Below are 15571 nucleotides of genomic sequence, written 5' to 3' on the forward strand. Positions count from 1 at the left end.
TCATATCCAGGCGAAGGAAACTGTTTTATTAATCCGAAACCTGACATTGTCCTCCAAAATGCTTCACTCTGAATGCTCCTCTGAGGCTTCAATTTCTGCTGCTATTCTTCTCGGCTCTTCTTCTTGTCTCTGTCTGAGTAAGCTCCTCAATCTATCTGCTCGGGTGCTTCCACCACTACGCTGAGTTAGGATCCTCGTCCCGAGAAAAATCACTGACTGTCTTCCAAAATTACCCTCTCCTGGAAATATCTGTCTCTGTTGCTCAAATTCTCTCGATCTCCTCCGTTCCACAAAACTTGTAATCTTGTTCTGACTATCGTTAACGTGTTCCTCGACTTGCTCTGCGTCGGAAGACGCCAGCTTTGAGCACTTGTTGCAAGTCTATCAGAACTCTCTCTTCACACTCGTATTCAAATCTTCTGAATAACTGACTTTTTAACAAGAGAGCCCACCCAGGAGCGCCACTGTAGAATTTTGTATTTTTGTCGTTAGAAGGCTTCTAGTTGGGGACTGGCTAGCGCCCAAAACTCTATCAAAATTCCGAAAGATTTGTTTGGTAGTTCCTCTTGTTGTAGGGAGTGTACTGTGTTGTCCCCAAAAATTGTTGCTCTATCGGCTGCTTGAAAACTTCACTCTGGATAATTGAATTAATAATCAAAATATGTAATACCAGCAACAAGTAATGTTTTAGCCAGAGACAGTTAATTGAGTCAATTCAACAATCAAAAGGAATTTTTCTATCAAAATTAATTATTGATCCACACTAAATCAAACCAATTCAATCACTCTCCGCAAGTATCCACAAATCCGTTACTTCAATTCCTATTCCTGATAACTAAAATAAGTTCTGCCTCCCAGTAGCTATGTTACTGGCCAAAAACTTATAATCTTCCCAGCCAACAATTTTGAATAACTTTGCAGTTTCACTCACCGCAACTGCTAAATTATGTTCTTTCGCGAAGAACTCACTAAACAAGTACAATTTTCTCACTCTGACAATCAACTGCTCCACTTGAGCTTTCTCTCTCACGCTTTGACTGACGAACTGCTGTTTCTCAGCCTCGTAAGTCTTTCTCTCAGACTCGCTCTCTCGCGTCTGATGGTTTTTCTTGTTCTTAAGGGTACTCAACCTTATCAGTTTTTATCAGTAAAACGTAACGTGTCGTTCCTTTTCGAACATTTTGACCTAACGTATAAGCGTATTAGTGGTTGTAGGATATTGTTTATGCGCTGTAGTTTATCTAAAGTAAATGTTTGCCTAAAATGACCGGAAATTTGCGAACAACTCGCTTTGATAAGTTCAAGATGCAACAAAACTTATAATTCATGTTCAACAGTTCTTATACAAGTACATACACTCTGTTTTATCCATTTTCATGTTGCTAAATCTTGCCTGATTTAACCCAAGAATACGTTTGCTCCCCTGTGGTTCTGAGAATATTGTGTTTTAATGATCTGTCAATCATTTAAAAATCAGGGAAAACATAGTTCTTTCTGCCTTTTTCTTTGTTTACTTTAAAGGCCAAAAGAGCGGTTTCGGGTACCGGAAAAAGCCCGTTGTTTTTCTCAATGTGTAGGGAATTGCCCTGGGAGTGATCAGTTAAAATTTCATGGTGATCAGACTTGAGGAAGTAGGGTTTTCAGGACTTGCGGGGGGGGTCGCAAAAATATGGACGCTTGGTTTTGCGACTTTTGAGTTTCTCTCTATCAGAAATTCCTTCAAACAGCCCTTGTGCTTTTTTGGACTTATCAATCTATTCTCTAGAACACTTCAGGACAATAATTAGTCCCATCTCATACATTGGACTCAATTCATAACTCGTTTTTTCCACCAAAAATTCTCTTTTGCAAATGTTTAGACCTTTTCAACCTCTAATACTTTAGTTACCGCTTTTTCTTGACAACAATGATTTCCTACAATGTGTATTTACCAAACCGATAGTAGTGTTACTTTTTCCGAGCTCTGATTTTATTTAGACACTATGATTTAACCGAAAATCCCCCGCTAAATTCGACCTGACTGACAAAATTTGGATATAAGAACTCCAACAACTAATTGCATTAATACCCAAGATCTTATCCAATTTTCTCCTGCAAAAACAAAACACTACTGAAATAATACTCTCACTAGTTCTCCTAAAATGGGGTTACCGGGTTTGGATTCAAAACACTATTGCAATAAAAAGCTAACACTTTTTCAAATCGTTTTATTTTCCTTTTCATTTCTTCATGCGTGTCCCTTCAACCATCTTTTTCTTTTACTTAATTTAATATGATTTCAAGCTTGTTTGATTTTTGTGCAGAAAAGCCGAACACTTGCTGAATTACACCATAAAAGTATCAGTTTTTAACGATTAAAAGTCTCTTTTCCACAATTCGAAAAACAAAATATTGGTAAGTTCTTTTTTCTTTCACATACAATTTGCTTTGTTTATTCACAGAGTATAGTTTGTAACAACAATTTTACCTCTCTGTCTTTAATTGGTGTTCCCCCTGCTGTGGGTAATCGTTGGAGGCTAACAAACATGTTTTCCGTTGGAAAATTACAATAAATTTGGCCGACAAATTCTTCAAAGCATTCCTTTTGTTTTTCTCCCTTCTTTAGCAGTAATTTTTCCTAGTTAACATACCTATTATATACTTCCGCAAAACACTAAGCAGTAACTCCAAACTTGTAATTACTAATAGGTAATAAATACTTGCGTTTATCACACCAAAATGGCTATTAGAGGATGCATTGTTGGGATTTCGGGGAATTTATTTATTAAATTATCATTGCTTTTGCCAAGCCGTTCCATTTTTTTCCTGGTGTTTCCATACTTAGTTTCTTCCGTTTAATGACCTCTGAGTTTGATTCCGACTATTTCTGACAACTTGATCACTTTGCAAACTTAATTGTGTTTTGTTTACATAAGATTTCACACCGACTTCATGTGTGCTTCTTTTGTTTACTTATCAAATATGCTCAAGATCGGCCTCGAAACTTTGCAAATTAATTAGTATTTCAAACGCCAAGTTTCTCTCTTAACTAGGGGTTAAGAACCCATGATTTATATCAATTCCACAACGGCATTAGGCGGTGAAGCAACGGATGTTTTGTTCCAATTTAATCTTCAAAGGTATTTTCAATACAGTGAATTGCTCATGGTGTAATTCATAAATGAGAAAAATTAGATACAAACAATTATTTTTTTATGGTATATACTAACCAAAAAATGGACCATTAGGGAAACTTGCAAATCATAACAAGTTCATTCAATGGAATTTTGAAGGACTCCTATTGACCCTTATGTTTGGTAAGTTTGGTGAGCCCGAGAATGTTTGATCACTGACTTCTGACCATATTCTGATCCGGATTGTTTTTCAGTGCCAACCCAGAGACCAAAATTCAGACCAAGGTCAGTTTTGGTGTGCTTTAGGCAACAGCATGTTTGTTGCAATTTGTAGGTAACGCGTTAGACGCGTAGATTGCTTTTAATAAATGCACGTTTACAGAACTAATTACAGTTATTTGCATTACAGCTTGCTCCAAGTTTCAGCAACAGGAGGGGGCATTAGGTTAGATTTTTTAATCAATGGAATTAAATTTCATCCTGTTTAAGGTGCAAATTGGTGTACATGAAAATAAAGAGTTCAAGTAAAAATTTGCAAAGTGAAAGTAGCGTTGCGCTTTCAAAACTAAAATCCAAACTGTAAGAGAAAGAAAAATTTTCTCGATTGATTTTAGAATTTTGTAGTTCAGTTTTGCCCAAGAGAACACACTACACGTCAATTTTTTCATCGGCTTTACTCCCATCTTAAATAATGCAAGCTAAGCTTAAAAATTATAAAATAGGCCCTAGAGACAAGCATTAAAGCTATCTCATTATGATAAGCTACTTTTCACTTAATCGGATCCAAATTCTGGATCTTTCCCATTTGTGCCCCTCCCCCCCAGTACGTTAAGCACAGCTACAGCACGCCAGCTACAGAGCACGTGCCATTACATAGTAACTCACTATGTAAAAATATGGCACGTGCACCTGGGGTTGCAAATAATGTGCGCTGGGGGTACGAACGTAGAACCCATATTATTAAAAAGTTACCAGAGTTTGATTTGATGATTTGTTAGGACGACATGTACTTGATTGAGAGTGACGTCACTTCCAACGGAATGGCCAATGGACTTGCAAATGGGACTACTTCCTGTTCCGAGTACTCAACTCCCTCCCTGCGTCGAATTAAGAAGACACCTCGACTCTCAGTCACTGCTATTGACTCTGCCTATGGGTTAGTAAAGACCTGTTTGAATTGAACCCTTCAACTGTCTCACCAAATCAGAGAAGAGGTTGATCAAAATTCATATTTCATCAAAGTAACAAAAGAAAGGGAGAGGTTGAGAGCTATTATTCTGTTTTTATTCTATGTCATTACTCTATGTTTATTTTAATGACCAAACTAAAATCTTCATTGGGTCAAAATGATAAGATCTTATCTGGTAATGGTCTATTTTTAAGGTGCACGAATCAAAGTGGAACGAAGCTTTTATTGGCGGTTTTTTTTCGACAATCCAATTTTTTTCCAAACTTTTCATTTTTGAATTTAGTTGAACACAAAAAAAAATTGTTCATCTCATAGGATAGGGCACTGGTTGAGAAACAAAATAATGGCTATCAAAATCCCTCAACTTTTCCCTCCTCGTTGCATTTTCCCACCTTGTCAGTTATAAGTAGGACATTTTTTTACAAATATCTTCAAACCCAACGGCTGGTGAACATTTTCCCTTCAATGTAAAGGAAATATGAAATACGATTTCCGGAGCCTAAATAAAGGGGTCAACTTAATCATCGGTGAGAAAAACACGAAAAATTACAAAAAATTTTCAACTTAAGTTCCAAATGATTAGAATTAGGTCTTTTTTCTGAAAGGGAGTGTCAGTTGATCTGACCACCAATACATTCAAATTAACAGGTACCCTAAATTCTAAATTTAAAATCATTGAATACTTTTGTCTTAAAATATTGCCTGCATGAAAAAACATTTTGGTGGAGACCAAAATTGGTGGAACAGAATCATCAAAGCCGTAGTAAAATTCACTCGCTTTTTAATTGCTCTCAAGCAAAGTTTGGAGCAATTATATTAGTCCTATCGGTCTTTTTAAAAGATTTTTCGCTTGACCGATTTTTCGTCTGATCCATTTGACTTTTCGTCCTCAGAAACGGGATAGACAGGTAGTGCCCAGCGGGCATTGCGTGATTTTAGAGCCTTTCAGCTCACTAGTTTCTAAGTATGCGATTCACAGAAACGGTTTTGTAAACTTATACTTGGTGTGAAGGACGGTTCTTAGAGGTTGACACCCCATAACACCCCCGCCCCACATCAGCCCCCTCTCACTTTACCCCCCCCCCCCCCACTCCCCCAATACCTACTCATGATGTAAGGGCCCCGTGCAGCCAAACCCCCCTCCCACTGCCCCCCCCCCCCACTGTTGTCCCCCTCCCGGTGCAACCCCCCGCTGCGCTCACCTCACATCCCTTTAATTAAACTAAGGCTAGCCCCACTAAGCCGTTGCTAGCTACTGACGAAGCGAACCGCTCGCCAGTCATTTGAGAGCAATTTGCACGACGTTAGTCGGTTACGTTTCGCTCTTTTTGAAAATCAAATTACCAACTTCAAATTCTTGAGTATGACATATTCAGCTGTTTTGATAGCTGTATAACCTATGTAGCAATTCTATGTTTTGCTGGCATTTGTTAATAGAAGCCAAAAAGCAACAATTGATAATATTACCCTCATGGTTCCTCTGATTAAGAAGGATCGCAATTATATTAATCCTTTTTACTAACCGCAGTATCAATATAAAACTGACCTCAACTTTCTGCCTATTAGTCATTGCGGCGCTTTTCATCCGTAAGATTTTCATCAATTGTCGCTAAATAAGTTTTTAAGTATTATTTTCCGATTCAATATTATTTTGTGAGTGTGCCAGGCTTTTGGTTTTATATGTTGTTAATTGATCATCAATTGTCACATATAAGTTACATAAGAATTGACAATGATAATGAGTTTCTTTTGTCAGTATTTGCGTGATAGTGAGGGCATAGATTGAGCTACTGTAACTGGTGCTTTTTTACCAGAGGTAACCATCAATTTCCGATCGGTTTTGTGTCAGTTAAAAAAGTATCTCATTTCTTAAAACTACTGCTGCCTAAGAAAGAGCTGGTTTTCAGATTTCATAACTAGAGCATGTATGTACAACGCTGCCTTTTGACCACTGCGAATTGACATTTCAAAGAAGAATAGATTTTAAATTGCACAGTGGCCAAAAATGATTGCAACTCTAGTCTAGAAAAAGTTTATCTTGCCAGATTTTATGAGAGAACTTTTCATCTTGTACATTCTTTTTGTCTTGCAAGATCTTACAATACAATTTTTTGTACCTAAATTTTTCAAGATCCAACAAGTTAACCCTTTGTTCTCGGCAAGGTCAGGTAGTGAAGTTTTCAAAAAAATCCATAGTGTCATTAAATAAAAAGAATTAACTGACATTGATGTTTGAACTTATTTTGATTTTATTCTATTTCTCATTTGTGTCATACTATCGTTGCTGAAAATACTGACCAAAATACCTTATTTTTCTGGAACCGATTTCCCCATTCTCAACTGTGCGTTGTGCCGATTTCTTACGACAAAAACATAAGTCAAAGCTGATCCCATACGCATTTCGGATTGAGGAAGTACATTCCAAAAAACATAACCATCCAAACAGATCAAGAAGGCTATAATATACAGTCCTCCATGTTTATCTCGGCTGATTAATTACCTGGACAAAATTAGGTTGGTCGTGGTCATGTTCAAGTAATACTGCTTTTAAAATGTCACTATAAGAAAAGAAGGATGAAAAGTTTTTCCTATGTACGTTTCCCTTTGTTGATTTGTCGTCGTTTACTTTTTTGCTTTGACAAGTAAGCGCAACTTAAGATTCCGTTCCTGATTTTCCCAGTGTTTTTATCACAGTGAAATTTAACTATAATTTTTGCGTGTAAAAATTTGATTCATATGATTAAGTCCTTTTCAGTTGATGCTCAACTAAAATTCTGTTGTAACAAGACTCAACCAAAACTGAAATAATCTTCGATTAAGCTTAAGCTATGTTAAAAACATATTCTAAGAAGCATCGAAAGCAATTCAATTTTTCTTTAAGTTAATTATAGCATTTTGAAAATTAGTAACGCTTATTCCGATCATAAATTGCTGGAATTAACCAAAATTGCACAACACATGCAAAAATTACACAGTATGTATATCGTGAAATTTTAAAAATTGTCTGAGGCTCCGATTGGCACCGATTGTGTAGATTACCTGCAAACTGCACAATTAGTAGAGTTAGGTTAAAATTTTTTAATAGATTTCACTAGGGAATAAAGAGTTTCCCTGCATGTTTTGATTCTTCTCGCAAATATTCATTACTTTTGTCTGCGTTCCCAAATGATAATAACAGTTTTTAAATCTCAAAGTAAAGCTAATTACCGTTTGTTCACAATGAAATTTTCTGTGACGTTTCAATGCAAGAACTACTGAAGTTTTTTTGAAAAATCCGTTCTATAATGGCTTCTAAAGTTTTGTACATTTGTTTTTGAATGATCATTAATGAATTTTCTCAGTAAGTTTTTCAAAAACGCTTTCAACAATTTCTAAGCAAAACTATTTTGCATCTAATGATAAAGACAGTAGATAACGCATTCAGTGACTCTTCATGTTTTCACCATAGTTACCTTCGCTCTTTCTTCATGAACTGATTGCTGAAGTCTCTGTATTTCATTTTTGTCTTTCCTTCAAAAAAAATACAGAAGATTGTCCGATTTTGCTGTACCGTGAAACACTAAAAATTCAAACTAAAGTGCAACAATGCTGCGCAAAATTGCCAATAGAAATTGGAGAATGCACTAAAATTATAAAAGAAAGTGCTCTTTAATCAATATGAATGTTTTCTTAGAAATTTTCCTATCCTTTTCTCCTTTGAATTGCACTATTTTGTCTAAAATTAAAGCCCATAAGAGCAATTAATGGAAAAGGGGGTTCCACAAGGAGTTACATGTGAACACTTGGGAATACTGTAATCAAAAGAGGCGTTTTAGGGAAGTAGAGGACGCCGTTTTCATCACTTTGGGTGAACTTAATGTCTTCACCTAAAAAATCACGCCTTGATGAAAATATTTTTTGATGTATCAGAGATTTGCGGCATCTATTATTTCACTTGATATCTCAAATTTTCCTCAAACTTCCATAATGAAAATTCACATGTCTTGATAATATCCTGCCCAATTTGTAAAAATTGTCCAACTTCTAAAGATACATGCAAAGATCTTGCAACTTTGTCAATATCCTGACGTTTTGTTGCCAAAAATCTATCCAAGCTAAGTTATTTCAAGTTGTTTTCACTGGATATGATATTTGTAGGTCTACTTCGTCAATGACGGCGAATGCATCAACTCGACGACCACGTCTGACCGAAAAGGGGGGCATGGAGCACACATCGGAAGATGAGTCTGTGAATAAGAACAAAGACGAAACGGGTCAGAAACTGCCTTCAATTCATTCTTGAATTGGCATTTATTTCCTAGTTTTGACCGCATGCAAAATTTGCAATATATTACATGATTCAAAGAGAATCCCGCAAGATATGAACACGTGTCCAAAAACTAAATACTATACCTAACTTGAAGCTACTTGGAGCAGATTTACTCCAGAAAATAATAGTAAAAGTTCTGATCAATTTTCCAGTCAGTGTTCAAAAATGCAAGATTTCTTAAAGATTTTGAAATCTTAAAATTAGGGAATTTTTTTTTCCAATTGCTATTATTTTTTTAGAATTGACGGTGAAGTTTGAGACCCGGGATGCGTCTGCCAAAAGTGGAGTCCACTACCAAACTACACAGGGAGAACTGGTAAACAGCTCTTTTATTTCTATTTATTCTGTTCAACTAAGTTTAAGTAGATGTTCAATGTAAATCTTCTTTAGCATATTGTGTATTACGAACGTACCTTGAAAATTGAGATCTTGGACTGATCGGATCATCATCAGGCGTACATGACAAAAAAATCTGTGTTAAAAACAGGTCCGGATTAAATTTGACCAGCTGTTATGTCGGTCTCAGGTGGTCTGATTGGGGTCAATTATGTCTGAAAAGGCCTGATCATAAAATGTACAATTGTCTGATTATGGTTCAATTCGAACGAACTGTCGAATAACCAATTTGATCAAACTATTGAATAGAATTGCATGAAAAACACCAAGGGACCATGATCAGAGGCGGTTTAGGACACACAAAATGTTTTGTAAGTTTCCGCAGTTCCAAGAGAACAAAAAGCAATTTGCTGGATTTTGAACAAATTCTGATGTTGGAGCCAAAATCAGATGTGATGGGTTTTGCAGAACAGGTTTAAATAACCAAAAAAAAACGTAAGAACAAATTCCAATTTTTTAAAAGTTCCGTTGAAACGATATATATCAAATTTTTATTTTTTAATTTATTAAAACTCCATAACTGAGTCACCCTGTTATTGAGAGTGTCCATACTACGTGAGCCGAACTGAGCCAAAATCAATCAAGTCAACCCAAGTGATGGAACAGAAGAATACAGAAATTTCCCTCAAAGAAGCTTTGCTGTTAGCAAAAAATGTTTACATTAACAGTAAAGTAGATATTAAAGATTATTGAGCACAATGTGAAAAGCTATTCTAATCTATTAAGCCATTTCTCGCAGGCCAGGGCCATGGATAAATGGACCACGAGATTTTAGATGAAACCAGAAGGCTCGCTAATGTGCGTTTGCACATAATGTTCTAACCCCGCTGCTCCGCATTTTGATTTCTATGTCTACCAAATGATGAAGAGAGAAGAAGCATTGAAAAAATTTAAATATCGAAAACATATAGTGTATGTTAAAAAAATTGTTATAAACTGAAAAAAATAAATGAATTAAAAAATACCGCATTAAACGACCGTTGAGATCTGTCACCAATGAGATTAAGGGAACCAAAGAAAACACAAAATTATAAATAAAAACCGACTAACGTCGCACGAATTGTTCGCGAACTACAGGGTGGGGCATTTTGATTCAGAGAAGATGTAGCTGAGAAATGTTTTCTGGACTTAAAAAACGCTTCCAGTTGGGGGCAGACAGTCTGACATCTTAGACACTCAGTTATAATTACTTTGATTTCCTTACGCTCCCAATCGCTTTTATCAACGAAATTTATCTCAGAACAAGATAAACGTAGATCACGTAAAGGAAGAACAATGTGAGATAACTCACTCAACAAGTCAAGTCACGGGATATTCTGGAACCAAAAATCAGAAAAAATCAAGTAAAAATTTGATTAAGAAACCAACATGTTTACAAAAATCGTTTCGACATTCCTTCGAGATCAATTAATTGATAACAACGAAAAAACTTACTTATGGACAGAATTTTCTATCTTTTTCTAAAGAAAACGTTTGTCATAACAGTCAGATCAGTATCAGATAAAGCCTAAACTAAACAAACGAACTGTTTTTGGTAGAAAGCAGACTGGACTTGTCGTTAAAAAGACTAGGTAACAAGTTGATAAATAAAATACAAAAGTGCACAAAGTTAAAAAATCCACATATTTTTTTTAAATCAAATTACTTTAAGAGACAGAACAAGAATCATGTTTCACCAAAAGCATACAAGAAGGTTGCAAATGCAACTGCTTGAGGCACCAACATCATCTGTCTTTAGTCACACTAAGTCAATGAGGACTACAAAATAAAATAAATATAGGCAAGAATCGAAATATTACAAAAACATTACGAAAATACAAAGTTTTGAAGCCAGTAAAAGCAATAAGGTATTGAATGAAAGGGTTGAATATTTCCACTTGGGCCTCATTTGAACACAAATAAGACCGGTCTTCAAAGAGTCAATGCGGAAAGAGAACAAAGACTACTTCAAATTCTGACGAGCATAAAAAGCTCGCAATTTTCTTGATAGAAACTCATTGCAAAAGTCATAACAGCATCGACCGAAACCGAAACAGTAGATTTTAGTTTTTAACTTCACAAAAAAGTTGATGGGAACAGGAAGGTGGATGGGAACTAGGTGGGAATTGAATAAGTCTGTGTTACAAGTTGACAAAAAGCAGAAGAAAAAGTGAAAAGATCAAAACTACCTTGATTTATGTTTTGAAAGCAAATGAATTTGAAATCGTTGAAACCATCAATTGTCCACTGAAGGAACTAATTGCGTTCACATGTAAATTTCTTAGTTTTCACTACACCAACTATCAGAGTCAGTAATTATGTGGTTCTCTCTGATTACTATCTTACGGTGTTGGGACAAAAAACCATTGCTAAAATACCCAATGTGCCAAATCGTCAAAAATACCAAAAATATTGCCAATATTTTTCTCTATTGTTCAATTTATCAGAAAGATTATTCAGCCTAATGAAAAAGACTAATCTAGTTTAGCAGGCTATGCGTCGCAGGCCATGGCCATGTATCATTAACCCATGAGATTTATGATGGAAAACACCACCGAACTTGGGATCATACACTCTTTTAATTGCAGAAGCATACTTTTAAAACCGACTACTAGTTTAAAATCGGATTATTGAACAAAAAGATGAAAGTGCTAGTTTATACAGTCTAAGCCTATTTTATTACCTACATATTTAAAACGAATTTGTAGGTATTTTTTGAAGGGGAAAGTTTTGTAAGTTCTGGCCCCAGTTTACAGCGAAAAAAATGAAAAAATAGTTTGCAATTGTGAACATTTGTGATCTGACAGACTCTCTATATTCTTCGGTGCTATTTTTCAGTGCCATTTATATTTAGTAAAGCAACCTATCTTGTCTTTCTTTTTTTTCGATTTCCGAGCGTCACAATTGCTCACGTTTGTTCACGAGGCCGCTGAAATGAAGCAATTAAACAAAGTGTAAACCTTGGTTGAATGAAAGAGCATTTACAAGAGAACAAAAGACGTGAAATAATTTACCATTCGAGACGCTTTAAAATGATTGAAACCTTTTAAGAGCCTTTTACTGAAAATGAAAACCTTTCAAATGTTTGTTTTTGTTTCAGAGCTTCTCATTTGAGAAACGGCTGCAGATAATTGAAGTGCCCCTTATGGATAATTACCTGAGCTCGGCCATAGAGCGTGAAATCTTTGTAGTTCTTCATTCCCCATCAAAGCAGGTTGAACTGGGGAAGACAAGCATAATACGCGTGACAATTTTACCTAATGGTTAGTTTTTATGCCCGTTTGAATGAATGATCATACTTCTGTTATCTTTCATCATGTTAATGGGTTTAAAATAATGAAATCTACATCAGGAAAGCTTCAATTAGTTGAGCGGTAAAAACGGTATTAGAAACGGTATTAAAAACGGTATATTGATCTGTCTTAGTGAAATGCATTTTTTTTTTAAATTTGAAAACCTAATTTATAAATGCTTTTAGCCATTAAATTTAGAAGCCTTTGAGTAGATTTCTTCACTTTAACAGTACTGAAGTAAAGAGGCAGCGTTCAAATTTGAGAAAAAATTGATCTATAAGGGTCATTGAAGCGCAAAGGGCTTAAAAGGAATTTGATTATAAATAGACTTCACTCAACTCTCATAGTGAACAAAAATTTTTAATTTAAAAGATTATAATGAAAAAATAGCTCAGTGGTTCATGTTTTCTTAAGTCAACTAGGAAAAGAAAATCTCAACAACACTGTGGCTCATTACACAAAAATTACCCAGGTGCAGGTCCAGATCCAAATTGAGCAATGATCAGACAATCCAGACTGAAATGAACTGTGATCAGACTTTTCATACCGAAATGAACTCTGATCAGAGTTTCCAGACAAAATGAGCTCTGATCAGTCTTTCCAAACCAATATGGCCACTGATCAGACCGTACCCAGACTATGGTCCAAACTATAGTGCGTTTATGGTCAGACTCGAATTCAGACCCTTGTCCAGGCTATGAACAGAATATTATCAGACCTTCCAGACCGAAGTGACCTCTGATCAGAGACTATACTTGAACACGCATGAGCCGTTACGTATTGCTATAATATATGCATTTCATGAAAACTAATGTCTCCAGCGAAAAATTAAGTGGAAATTCACTTATAATCAGTTAAAATCACTTATTATCACTTAAAATCAGTGATAATTCAAAAACAAAAGTGTTTTTGTGAAATATAAGTTCTACAGAAATTTATAAAAATTGAAAGCTTTCCATGTCCTTGCTAAAAAATCTCCGACACCATAGATGAGGTTTGACTGTTATCTATAAGAAACGACTCAATCTAAAATTGATATTCCTATTCATCCAGGGGCCGACCAATTGTCATCGGTTGGAATCTTTTGTCCTGATAGTTTTGATTGAAAGCAAGGGACTCCAAATGAGCCTCTGGTCAAAAAATATATCTTTTTTTTTACCTCTTCGCGGAGCCATTAGCACCTACTAATAAGCAAAAAAAATTCTAATTAAATTTCTCAGACTCAAGTGAGGTCAACATACCATCTGATAAGACTCAAGTGCGCTCGAATCTGCCTCTAATCGAATCTTCCAGACCAAATTGACCTCTGATCAGACCTAAATCAGACCATGGTCCAGACCATGTGCGCTTGAACCACTGTTCAGACCCTGTAATTTCGGTCTGGGAAAACACGGGTGTACACGTTTGAGCAGGTCTGATCATAGCTCGTTTTTGGTCTGGACTCAACCTGGATAAATTTTTCCCAAAAAGTTAAGGCGCGCTTAAAACTGTCTCCTAAAACTTGCCAAGACTCTTTTTTATGAAAAATTTATGCACAATAATTAATGAAAAAGCTGGTATAAGTCAAGTTTATTGCGTGAAATAATTGAAAAAATATAAATGGCATATTTCAACCTGCGCACCTAGAGAAATTGGACGGAAGAATTCTGAGAATGACTCCACGAACAGATTACCTGACGTCAATAGAATATCAAAGTAACTATCAACTGATGAGATTATTTCTGCCGCATTATTTTCTTTAACAGAGTGAAGGAACAACGGTGAAGTTTTCTAAAACTAAAATGATTATTTCCAATTCTACCACTTTCAATTAGATCTAGGTTCTTCGTCGTCTCCAGGACTCTCAAAATATCAAATTCATTCATAACAAAATATATATTTTACTATTGTTTAAAATCATTTTGTGACATAAAATAGGAGAAACTTCTAAAAAATTGTCTTTTGAACACTGCTATTGTTTTAGCCAACAAGGTACCTAACAACATAACCCATCCCTCCACCCATAAAATAAACAAGAAGGCTCGCTGTCTTGCGTGGCAGAAAATGTACGCACAATCGCAACTGAAAGCATACAATGCATTCAAGGATATATTCAAATCATCAAATCTTAGAAATTTTTGCAGAAACTATGCCTCAGCAATCATTTTTTTTTGTTTTAGCAAGCTTCTGTGAAAATGGCACCTGTTTTATATCCCAAATTTGAGACCTGCGTAAAAAACTTTTCTATTACCTTCAAAATCCAAAATCTCTGACTAACCTTCAGTTTAAAATTCTAACTATATTTAAACGAAAAACAAATAACAAAACAGTTTGCTTTGATACCGACAAAAACCGATTAAATCCGGTTGAAAAGGAGAAGTGAAAAAGGTCTCAAGCAGAAACTTGGTGAGTGCAAAAAAAAAAGATATTAAGATCTCGTTCACGAAAAGAAAACAGATCAGAACAACTTATAGAATAAAAGTCAAATATTCAAGAAATCGGAAACTTGGGTGTATGGCTGATTTGATTAGAGGAGAAAATTTTCAAGAACGCTGACAATTTTATCAAAAACTGATATTAATAACTTCTTTTTTTAAAGATCTTGTGGTGTCAAATCCTTGAGAAAACATGTGATGAAGTAGATGATCAGGCCACGAGCCCTAGCAAAATACACACTTAAGCTAATTGAAAGATGCAATGAGAAATTACATACTAGCTAGGAAACATCATGGGTGGAAGATAAATCGAAAAGTCAAGAATGCTTTTGAAAAAAATTGGAGTCAAAAATTTCCAACAAAAAAAACAATTTGCACTCGTTCACCGGAACAAACTATCGACAATTAAAAAGCATGCCAATTAAAGAACAAAGGAAATTGGGACATAGGACTAAAATTATTAAAGATGGTAGAAAAGCAATATTTCCGATTTATCAATGAACAAATAACATTATCAAACAATTAAGTGTCAAAATTTTCAGAACCATTAGCTACATTAAGAAAACCCATATATGTACAAGTTAAAAAAGAAAAAAATTCAGTAAAAACTTTTGGATCATCCACTTATCTGCATTGAAGCTCAAACTTAACAAAAAATATTGATAACAGTGTGAAAATGGCGCCCGAAATATGGCACGTGATCATAATTCTCCCGAGAGTCCTTTTCGCTCTCTCTCGCTCTATCTCTCTCTCTCTCTCTCTCTCTCTCTCTCTCTCTCTCTCTTTCAATGAAGTACTTCTAAATATTGTTTTTTGTGATGAATCTACTGCTTAGTTCATAAGATATGTCAATGCACAAGATCTTGGACGTCTAAATG

The 15571-nt window shown here is 35.4% G+C and overlaps 1 protein-coding gene across 2 annotated transcripts in view; it reads left to right on the forward strand.

The window, feature by feature from the left end:
- The window catches only part of LOC142336398 (sodium/calcium exchanger Calx-like), a 91877-nt gene that overhangs the window by 33354 nt on the left and 42952 nt on the right, over positions 1 to 15571 (forward strand). For both annotated transcript variants that reach the window (XM_075385199.1, XM_075385200.1), the window contains 5 exons: positions 3368 to 3398; positions 4112 to 4269; positions 8440 to 8555; positions 8851 to 8927; positions 12087 to 12249. In XM_075385199.1, the coding sequence (XP_075241314.1) occupies positions 3368 to 3398; positions 4112 to 4269; positions 8440 to 8555; positions 8851 to 8927; positions 12087 to 12249 (545 nt within the window). The remainder of the gene's footprint in view (positions 1 to 3367; positions 3399 to 4111; positions 4270 to 8439; positions 8556 to 8850; positions 8928 to 12086; positions 12250 to 15571) is intronic.

This window comes from Convolutriloba macropyga, chromosome 3, assembly GCF_964194025.1.
Source record: "Convolutriloba macropyga chromosome 3, txConMacr16.3, whole genome shotgun sequence".
NCBI lineage: Eukaryota > Metazoa > Xenacoelomorpha > Acoela > Convolutidae > Convolutriloba > Convolutriloba macropyga.